We start from the raw sequence: 11,480 nt of genomic DNA, 5'->3' as shown, positions 1-11,480 counted from the left end.
ATAATGTACAAAAGCCATAACCATACTTCACGTACGCGACTCTCCTGACCGTCAGATATTTGTGATTAAAGCGTGATTAATTTTAAACAATTAACACGTCGCAGCGATTAAGATTTCTCATTAAGGGCAAATTAGACATTTTTCATTCTTGAGTCAGGGTAATTCAGACATTTACTAACATCAAGGAAATTATGCGAGTTCGTTATCTCTTGCATCCCGGTAATTTCGATTCGTATCAGTTTCAAATAATTTCTGTTTTTCAAATTATCAAATTAGCGGTTATTGGTGGGCGATTAGGGTTTCCATCACTTATTATTTGTAATGGATCCACACAGTAGTAATGCTCGAAACATAGATGATATTGAATTTGAAGATGTCGAGGTCAATGCCGGTCATGATGCTGCAGAGCAATATAGGAATCCGACATCAGACAACCACGTTCTATTAGACGATGGTTTCAATTTTCCAGAATTCAACCAAATTATTGTTGTATGATGTGTTGTTTTTGCTCGTGCATCATTTTTTGATTATTAGTTTTTTTTTGAAATGTAATAAATCACGCATGTTTATAAGCTGTGTATTGAAGAAGACCTGTGTAATTTCACTAACCAAGCGTTATTATTATGAAGTATACATTACTGGATGCTTTTTCCTTCATGCGGTATTATTGACGCAAATTGCGTTATTATTTTTGAGGCGTGATTTGTTCTTTCCATGTGTGTCTTTGGTTATTAGGTCATGTTTTTATTTTTATTTTTTATCATTTTTAAAATGTGTAGATGAAAGATTGTATATTACTGAGGTAGCTTCATCATGTGTTCCTGTTATCGGAATGGAATTCTCTTCCATAGAGCAAGCATATGTTTTTTATCAGAAATATGCCAAGAAGGGGGGATTCTCTGCTCGAAAAGGGGGTGAACATCATGTTGGTGGTATTATCAAGACTAAATACTTTGTGTGTTCAAAGGAGAGGCATAAACCACAGGAATTTGATGATCCTTATTCGAAGTTGTCTAAGCCATATAAACGTAGGAACAGACCGACTATTCGAACCGGATGTAAAGCACAAATTAAGCTTTGTTCGACGGATGGGGTGTTGTATAAGGTTGATAAGTTTGTTCAGTCGCATAATCATTCATTCGTGTGCCCCAAAGATATGCATTTATTACCAGCTTATAGACATCTTTCCGAAACACAAGAAGAGATGATATGGGAGCTTGGTACATTGAATCTTGGGCCAGTGAAAGCCTTCAATATAATGAGACAAAGATACGGAGGTTTTGAAAATGTTGGCACAACTAAAGACGATTTCAAGAATTTTAGAGCTAAGATACATAGCTATATCGGAGAGTATGATGCAGATATGGTTATCAATAGGTTGACCGATAAAAAGCAGTTTACGGCTGATTATTCATTCGTTCATTCAGTCGATGAAAACAAACGATTAACTGGCCTGTTCTGGGCCGATGGTTTGTGCAAACGTAACTATGCTGAGTTTGGAGATGTCACATCGTTTGATGCTACATTTAAAACCAATAAGTTAGTCCTCACTTCAATGTTATTCCTGTTATTTTATTTTTTGTATAATCTTCTTGTTTTTTATTCATTTTTTAATCCACATTTTGAAGGGTATAAAATGGTTTTTGTACCTTTTACTGGTATTGATAACCATTGTCAGAATGTGACGCTTGGAGCCGGGTTGCTAGCATCCGAAAGCATTGAATCATACAAGTGGCTTTTACAATCATTTTTGGACTCATTTGGTAAGCAGCCGAAGGTGGTCGTCACTGATCAGGATCCCGCAATGAAATAAGCTATCGAAGCAGTGTTCGATAAGAGTAGGCACAGATTATGTATGTGGCACATAATGAAGAAACTTGCTGATAAGGTTAGGCTCAACTACAACCTGCGTTATTATTATTACAACCTGCATAATAACTATATTGATTTCTGATTTTTATTTGCCCCTCGTACAAAAAGTTCATCATGCATTATTATTTCCTACACTCATTTTTTTACTTGCCCTTGTTCAATAAGTTCCAATTCTTTGTTTTAATAGGTGGGACATGAGTTGTGTAACAACAAAGAGTTCAAGAGATGTATGTGTGATATTGTATGGACTGATTCGATTGCGCCAGAAACGTTTGAGAGAGAATGGAAGCTGATAATGATTGAATTCGGTCTAATCGAGAATAAATGGATTGATGATATGTTTGGCATGAGATCTTCATGGATTCTAGCTTTCTATTGTTATGAGCCTATGTCTGGGCTTACGCGGACCATCTCCAGATCAGAGAGCGAAAACCATTTTTTCTGTCAAGTGGCGAATTCTCAACTTACCCTTGTTGAGTTCTTTAACCATTTTGATGGTGCAATGGACGTGCAAAGATTCAACCATCGGAAGAATAACCATATATCTAGAAATGCAACCCCAGATAACTTTTCCGAATCTACTTTAGAGGTTGATGCTATGAAAATTTACACCAGGTCAATTTTTGCTGATCAACAGCCAGAGTTACAAGGAACACTGTCCGAGTGCCTTCCTATGGAGACTAAAATTAAGGAACCGTTTTTGAAGATAAGTATGAAGGATTGGAAAGCCCACGGCGATGGTTTATTAGAGGTAACACTATCTAGACCAGCTAACATGCGTTATTACATAACAACGTGCCTTTTTTATTTGATTTTTAATTTTCAATTGTTTTTGTTTAGGTTTGTTTCAAGAAAGGGGAGGACGTAACTGCATAATGCAGTTGTCGGAGGTTTGAACAATATGGATTGTTGTGCAAACATATATATTTTGTGTTCAAGATGTTCAAAGTGAAAGAAATTCCCAACAAGTACGTTATGAGGAGATGGACCAAAGATGTGGTACCGAATGATCTAAATAATACATTTGATTTAAGTGTTGATGATAATGATGCACATAAAAAGGCCAAAGAGGTTGCGTATGAGATAATGCAGACCGGAGAGTATCTTATTGGTAACTTGATGAAATATTTTGATCATCTACTTATAGTCAGGGATCGGATGAGGGAGATGAAAGAAATGGTTGATGAACTTCGCATAACCAAGCCCATTGACCCTAAGTTTGATAGATATTCAAGGTTAATCGGTTACAAGAAACCGAACACTGATGCTCCACCTACAGTCCGTGTGCCAACCGGTATTAGAAACAAAGGACGTGGTTCACATAAGCGGATTAAATCAAAAAAAGAGAAAATTATTAGTCTAAATGGCAAGAGAAGTCCGACATGTAGTGTTTGCAATATCAAAGGTCATGATATTTGAACTTGCGAGGTTTTAAAGGGTAAAGCTAGTGCTGCCGATAAGAATGCCGGTAAGAAGGGGAGGAAAAGAAGAGCAATACAGTTAGAGAATGATCCTGGTTTAGTTGACGAAGAGGACAAGGAGGTAGAAACTGGTGAGGAAGAGGAGGAGTATGAGGAGGTTGACGAAGCAGATGATAGTGATTCTGAATGGGAAGACGAGTAATTTTTGAACCACAATTGCATTCATTTAAACATTCCATATTTCATGCTTTTATTAAGACACAACTTTATGTAATCTGTGACATTCCCAACATTTTACCATGATATGCATGATTAAATATCTCAATTGATTATTTTTTACCCCTTTTCGATATGCAGATGCGTGATTAATCATAACTATAAACGACTATCTGAATCGGAGATCTCAAATGACCATTAAACCCCTCTCTAACATTTTTGCATAACCTGTCTTAACCCTTGTTCACAGCGATTTCCACCCAAAACATACCCAAACACAGATTTTCATCATCATAACTAGCGTCATAAAAAAAGGCACATGCGTGATTATATGTAACATGCATTTTTCATATTAGTAATGCTAAAACAACATTCACAGATGCCTTAAAAAGGTCTGAAAGCATGTTATAATTAAGCCCTGAATGATTGTCCTAAATATATCCACATATGAGTTTAATACACTAAAAACCACCATATGAGTTTAGAACATCCCAAAAATCAACAAAAAAAGTGGATTAATCAGCCATACCACCAAGTTCGGTGTCAATATCTTCCCAAGCTCCTTCTCAGTCGTCTCCATCTTCTCTTTAACCGTCTCCACTGCATCTTTAAGATATGAGTAAACCAAGTTATCAGCAGATGACTGATCCTTCATCATCTTTATCCCGTTGTCCCTCAACGAAGATTTTGGTTCTTCTAGTAGTTTCCCCCAGACTTCCTGGTTCATCTTTTGCTGTTCTAAGAGCCTCCCCTGCACATCCAGAATACAGTTAGAAGAGTTAACATTAGAAGCAAGCTCTGTCAACCTGCGGGTGGACAGGAGCTCCTTGATTGCTTCGCTTGCCGGATCACTAGACATTGTTGTTTTCTTGAAGAGAGCTGTTATTTTTTTTTTTTTTTGCATAAATCTAATAGGGGTGGGGGAATCATATATGTATACAGATTGTGAATTAATATGGTAGTTGAGAGAGATTTGGTAAGTAAAATTAAATATCTTACATAATTACTAGTCATATCGATTTAGGAGTCTATTTGTAGGTTTCATTATTATTAGGAATTATTATATTTTATATCAACTTATATCCTGAATATTGTTTAATATTTTTAACAAATCTCAGTAGCTTACATAATGTAGTAGCAATGCACCGTTATTAAACACATGCGTGATTATTTAATACATGCGTGATTATTTCAGTGGCTTATATCCATGCGTGATAATTCGATACATGCGTCATTTTTAATACATGACTTATATCCATGCGTGATAATCTGATCCATGCATGATTTTTTATAAAAGCGTGATAATATCTACATGCGTGATTTTGTTACATAATATATGTACTGGACCAAGAAAACTCCAAAAAAACAGCTAGGATGATTCCTGAACTATACAGTTGTCATGCTTAATAATTTTAGTTGTCCTCTAGTTTGCTAGTTCCTTTTATATATTATTGGAAGACCATTCAAATATTATCTTAAAGATGGCAGATTCTTGTAATTCATCGTGCGGTTCTTCTTCATCATCCGGTATGCGTGTTTATCTCAAAAAGAGGATCGAGGATCAAATAGCTGAAGACAAGACTTGTTGGAAACTAACCTTTCTAGGGTCAGAGAGAACATGAAAAGGCGAGAAAAGATTTTCAATTTGTTGTCTGGTATGACAGATTCAAGTGTCAAAGAGGTGGCTATGATGTTTATGGTTGATCTTGGCAAGCGGGATGAGAAACAGTTAAAGGAGCTTGAGGATGCAATAACCGTCTTTGGATGCTCTATGGACACGCAGATCAAGTTTTTGAAGTCCTATTTCTGATGGTTATTATGTATCATTTTTCATCTGGGTAGTGAAATCATGCGTTTTTTATGTTTATCTAAGTGTTTTATTTTGTACCGAAATTGTGTGTTGAATAAGGAAATTGTCCCATTATTTATGATTAATCAGCAAATTTAAGAATTAAAAATTAAATTAAAAACCAACATGTCAAAGATGTTTGCAACAAAGTAGTTCTATGACTTAGCATTTTTTTTCACTTTTTTAAGGTTGAAGAACTGATCCAATCGTTCCTTAATTTTGTTATCTAGATCGCGCAAAACATCTATGGTGCTCGCTTTCTTCGTAAATTCCTTAGCTTTGTCGTATACTTCTTTCCTTATAAGATTGTAGTCGGACAATACAATCTTACTAAGATATCGGTACCGCAAGAATCGAAGTTGTGAATCTTGAATATTCTTTTTATCTTCGTTCTCAAACCCCGGATTCCATGGAGATTTGCCTTTGTATGTCTCCATATGTCTCATAGTGAAGACACCACAGTCACAACCGTTTTGAAGAGTTCTCCAATCCATTTCCTTTCGAATTATGCTTGCTGTTTCCAAGTTTGTTATCCACTCTTTTTGTCGAATCTTGCCTTTTAGGTATAGTACTAGAACTCTTCGCTATAATCACGATAAAAAATCATATTAGTACCTATTCATTATAGTAATATAAAGCTACTTAGAATTACCAGCTTTTCGGGGCGCCCACGGTAGCGTTTGCTAAACGATTCGTCAAACCTAGAGTTATCAATTAACTCGATTTCACCATTTTTCAAGTGAAAGCATAGGCACCAGAAATGATCAGATAGTAGTACTGGAATGAAGATTAGATCCACTGTGTCAAGTTTCTTCACCTGATACTTACACAGTATATCGTCTAGGCTTGGTGCAAATAGTTTCAATCGATCATTGTCTGTGTATTTTGGCCCAAACATTTCGTCTTGTTGCAAAAATTTTGGTGATTTTTTTTCATTAAACTTCATCGGTCCATTAAGCTTAAACAAGCGTGATTATCATATAGAATGCATGGTTAACCATAAACATGTATTCATTTAACTTTCATCGTGCTTGATTATCATATAGCATGCTTGGTTAACCTTAACATATGGGCATCAACTTTAAACATGCGTGATTATAATATAGCATGCTTGGTTAACAACCTTAACATGCATGATTACATTTCAATATGTGTGGGTAACATATAAAACTTCAAACATGCGTAATTAACTTAGAATAATTCATACATGTGTGATTATTGTGAAAAAAACTTACAAATATTGTACTTGGCAAGAACAGCCTGTAGGGTGATGATTTTTTGTCCCTTTTTTTCTCTTCAAAGTTAAACACATCTACAAACGCGTCCACTCCACTTGAAGCTATGTATTGCGATGTGTGAAAGCTTTCAAAAATGATTTTTAGTGTTTCGACTCCACTTTCAGACTTGTATATCAATGTCCTGTTGTTTAAAATGAAAAAGGACAGTTTAAAAAGAAATGAAAATTTTAAGCTGTTTATAAGAGACAAAACATCTTACCCAATATCTCCGACCAGAGCTAAGAGATAACAGATGATCGTTTGGTCACGTTCCAGAAGTGGCTCATATAAGTTGGTTATCCTGTTGCAGTAAGGTGATCTGTATGCGTCACCTAATTCTGCTATTCGTTTTTCGTTCTTTTCCCTCAATAGTTTGATACGCGTTTTCACTAGTTGGGTATGTCTCTCGTCATCCGTTATCTTTGTGTTCGCAGACACGGGAGTGTTTTGCTTACTTTCATTTGATGTTTGTAGGATTGGATCCAATTTTAAAAGCGTCTCCTCCAACTACATTTCTGCATCTGTCACTTCATCTGTTTTTTCAGCGGATGTGGTCGGAGGCATTTCTTTACCATAGACGTTAGGGTTTATCTTTTCAAGCTCATTCAACATCGACTCGGTTATTGTATTCTGACTTTGTGCTTTTTGCTGACTGCACTCTGCTAAATTTACAGCTTGGTCCATTTGGTGTACCACATCTGCTTGTGTCACTGTTTGTATGTTCGAGTAGGTTATTTTTTTGTAAACACAAGTTAGAATACGGTTAATAATTTAGCAATGATCGTATTTGTTACCTTCTGTCGTCTGCTTGTATACACCTGGTTCGATGGTTTGTAATGCAGCCAGGCATGAGTCTGAAATACCCCCATCATCATATGTCATATTATCAACATCATGACATCCTATAAAATCACAAACGTTTTGGTTATTATTAAACATAAATTCCCGTAAATCTTAAGAAATAACACAAATTCTTATCTACCTTTTGTTTTTCCCGTGTTTTCATCTTCCACGGTTGCATCTCCATCCCCTCCTAACTCTTGAATTGTATCGCCACTCTCTCCAACTTTGTTTTGAACCGCCTCATCACCTCCAGAGCTTTCTTGATCAATTCTCGTCGGCACTGTATTTTTAACCGCATCATCCCATCTTTTACACATTCTCATTATTTCTGGATCCCAGAAACACTTTCCCTTTACATCCGTAACGAGATTATTCATTTCCGTAACCAGAGAAATGTATTTATTTATATTCTTGTCCATTGTTTTCAACAACAGCTGCAGAATTGGAGTTTTATCAATATCATGCGTGATTATCTATCTAAGAAGCGTAATTTTCATTTTTAGCAATATCATGCGTCATTATCTAGGTAACTAGCGTAATTTTTATTTATGTTCTTGTCCATTTTGGTTGTTAATCATGGGCTTAATTTCAAAGCAAATTTAATTCAATTTTTTCCAAACAGGCCATTGTTACTCCTAATAAATTGGCCCAACAGCTTAATCTAGTGGGTAGTCAATATCATTAGAAGCCCATTGCTTATTAATTTCTTAATCTAACTTGACCCAGTTACAGTAGCTGTCCAAGCCCAGATCTTGTAACCAGCAGCAGCATACGACCAATTTGAAACCCATCTGAACAAATTTAGACGCCCCAAACCAGCCCAAACCTGGCCCGTTATACCCAGATTTATCCACCAGTAAACACCCAGTCTCAAGATGGCTTCTAAGCGGCACAAGAGTGACTTAAATCATGCGGTACTAATACAAAAGAGGTCTAGGTCAAATCATGCGGTATTAATTTGTTAAACTAACAAATCATGCGTTATTAATTTTTTTAACTAGCGTCATTTTTCTAGATGTACAGGCGTTATTTTTCTAACATCATAAACAAGCATTATACTGTAATACGAGGTTCTTAAAGCATGCGTTATTCATAATATCATAAACAAAAATCCAGTTTACCTTCTTATTTTTGTTTGAGGCTTCCCACGCAGCATGATCATAGATCACCCCGGTTAGTTGAAGCGGAGTGTTGCAGTAGTCAAGCTCTTTTTGCGTTTGTGTCCCTATGCCCATTTCTTCTAGGTTCAAATCTGAAATATGTTCACTAGGATTCCAGCCCTCAAACCAATCGGTAGTTGATGGTATGTAACATTCGTCAATCGAATCTTCACCAGCAAGGTTTCTTCTTTTGTAGACATGTGTGGTATCCGCTGGTGGTATTGTGAAGTCAATCGTATTTGCCCTAGGCTGATCTGAAGTATCAAATGCGGTGAGGTTTTCTTGTACCGCAGCTGCCTCGTGTAATGGGATGTTGTCAGCGTACATGTCCGTGAATAACGTCGAAGTTTGTTGATTTACGATTTCAAATGGCGTTGTCGGAGCCTCTTCATTTTGATGATCATCGCCATTGATGTCCGAGGTAGTCACATGTTGATCCTGGCGATTGTCATGCGTTTCCTCGTCTTTGTCAACTTCATCACAATCTTCAACATTCAGCGACCCATTGTTGTATAAATATTCTTCCATATCGTCGATCATACCAGATGTTATATACTTTATGACAGACAGTTTGACAACTTCATCGAAAATTTTGTGCCTTTTGTTGAAATAATGGCTGTATAGAAGCTGCATATAGTTGTTTGAAAAAAACCAAATTACTACTACCAATATTGTATTAGCATAAATTTTAAAGATGTCTACAAAACATACCGTTAGAAATGCAACTGGTCCATTGTATTGTGAGTCCAGTTTTTTCCAACCTTGTCTAGTTCGTTTGAGCGATTCTAAAACAAAGGAGCACCAATCCAGCTTTGAAATGTCTTCCTCTTTGTCAATGGCAAGTAGAAAACTTTGTTTAACCGTTGTTGACTTTGTTATCTCTACAAACAAAGTGTTCTAGTAGGCTAGAAAATTTAACTTGAATAATCTGCCGCCATTTGTTTTTTTTCATAGTTTTTGCAACTAACGTATGAGTAATTTTGTTGGTGTCCGGCCACTGGTTTTTGAACTCATCAATAGTTGTTTCGGCCCCTTGAGTAGAAGTATTTTTTTCGACTATCGCTCCTTTCCGAGGCTTATTTTTTTCCCGTACTATAACATGCCCTTTTGGAATACCAAGCACACATCATGTACTGAATCTCGGGTGATTTCTATCTTATGATTTCCTATGTTTAGTGTGCTGTATTGCTCATAGTTTTGTACGAGCCAATAACCTAGACGTGTGCTTATATGATTAAGCTTTATATCAAGAACATCACCAAATCCAATGCTTTTCACATCCGCTACCTGTGCTTCTGTAAATTGTTTTACTGTATCCAAGAAACCTGGAGGGCTACACCATAGGCTTATTACATCATGATGATATTCATAGTACGGTCTTGGTTCCATCCTAATTGGTTCCGCTTCGGTAATCGGCTGTTTCCCCTTTCTAGGATCTATCTGCTTGTGTTCTTTCGATGGTTTCTTTTTTACTGGCTCAAAGTCATCATCATCTTGGTCAGTTGAAGTCTTTGGCCTCTTTTTTGTGTTTTCGACCCTTTTGCCTATCAAGTCTTTAATCGGTACTTCAAAATCATCATCATCATCTTGAAGATTTAATTTTTTTTGCTTTTTATTTACGTTTAACTTGCGAGGTTGGTTTGGTATCATCGGTTGAATGGGGGGCTAAAAATCACCATCATCATCAGCAACCCCTACCTTCATATTTCAAAACAAATTAAATCAAGCAAATTAGCTTTTTCATATAATAACAGGCGTTATTATTTTATTGGTTGTGCTCAACAAATCTTATACAACTTGCGTTATTATTTTCATTGGTTTTGCTCAACAAATATTTTACAAAATAAAAAGCAAAAAGGGTTCGAGTATACTCACAGTGATTGATGGATTGAAGGGAGCACTTGAGAGTAGGGTTAGCCTAAATAGTTCGGTAGCATAACGATAAGCAACGCGTAAAACGAAAACAAGTGTCGGAGGGCCAGACAGCCTGGTCGATCGGACGGTAGGTCCGATCGGACGGCTTGATCGTTCGGTTAACCAGTCCGTTCGGACAGTCTGTCCAGTCGGTTAGTAGGCCGATCGGGTGGACTGTTCGAGTGGCTTGTTTCTTCCTTTGAGAAGGATGTGTTTGTGTATGATGGTTTGACCTTTTGAGGTTTTCGTTGTAGTATTTGAAAACATTGGAGTATCCTTACCTTTCAGGTCGATCGATCGAACGGACCGTTCGATCGGTCGGCTTAACCGATCGGTTAGGTACTTCAACAACAAGTTCTTATCAGGGTGTCACCTGGTCAGACGGCTCGACCATTGGGTGGCACTCCAACGTGTTGAACAAGTTGAAAATCGATTAAGTGTTGAAGCATAGTATCTCATGATCCGAGGAGTAATTCAAATCAGAACGTAGTCCGATCGAACAGCACTTCGTTCAATACTAGACTTTATGAAACTGTTAAATTGTGGGGCCATGTGCGAGCCGATCGGTTGGCCTGGTCGATCGGCTGGCTTATCCAATCGGCTGGGCTGTCCGTTCGGACAATCAGCCCGATCGGTCAGCTTCCTGACCTGGTCGACTTGTTCGTCTAACACTTGGCGTTTTGATTGTTTGACGTTATATCGAGGTACTTTGACAACGAGTTGAACCATAGAACCCTCGTTCTTACTTGTTTCTCCTGCTCGGACAGGAATCACCCAAACCCGGCCGGTAGACTGTTCAGAACGGAGTTTAACGTTTAACCCGAAATCAGTGAACCTCGTGGATAGAACCCGAATCTTGAACCGCACAACTACTAGGATGATAAGTGAGTCGGTTCAAACTCTGTTTCTATCGGTTTGAAGGCATTGA

The 11,480-nt window shown here is 37.2% G+C and overlaps 1 protein-coding gene across 1 annotated transcript; it reads left to right on the top strand.

Annotated features, from left to right (window-relative positions):
• Positions 1-321: 321 nt before the first annotated feature.
• On the top strand, positions 322-3,711 carry LOC110892380 (protein FAR1-RELATED SEQUENCE 5-like). The gene is made up of 8 exons (XM_022139546.1): positions 322-454; positions 780-1,469; positions 1,629-1,777; positions 2,060-2,623; positions 2,713-2,736; positions 2,812-3,150; positions 3,310-3,491; positions 3,651-3,711. Exons 1-8 carry the CDS (start codon positions 322-324, stop codon positions 3,709-3,711), a joined length of 2,142 nt encoding a protein of 713 aa, XP_021995238.1.
• The last annotated feature ends 7,769 nt before the right edge of the window (positions 3,712-11,480 follow it).

This window comes from Helianthus annuus, chromosome 6, assembly GCF_002127325.2.
Source record: "Helianthus annuus cultivar XRQ/B chromosome 6, HanXRQr2.0-SUNRISE, whole genome shotgun sequence".
Taxonomy (NCBI): Eukaryota; Viridiplantae; Streptophyta; class Magnoliopsida; order Asterales; family Asteraceae; genus Helianthus; species Helianthus annuus.
The sequence above is the reverse complement of the archived record's forward strand: the minus strand, read 5'-3'. Positions and strand labels throughout refer to the sequence as shown.

Coding starts and splice junctions, on each gene's coding strand:
- LOC110892380 (XM_022139546.1), top strand. CDS start 322: ATGGATCCACACAGTAGTAATGCTCGAAACATAGATGATATTGAATTT. Junction 455..779: donor CCACGTTCTATTAGACGATG/GTTTCAATTTTC, acceptor TAAAATGTGTAG/ATGAAAGATTGTATATTACT. Junction 1,470..1,628: donor TGGCCTGTTCTGGGCCGATG/GTTTGTGCAAAC, acceptor CACATTTTGAAG/GGTATAAAATGGTTTTTGTA.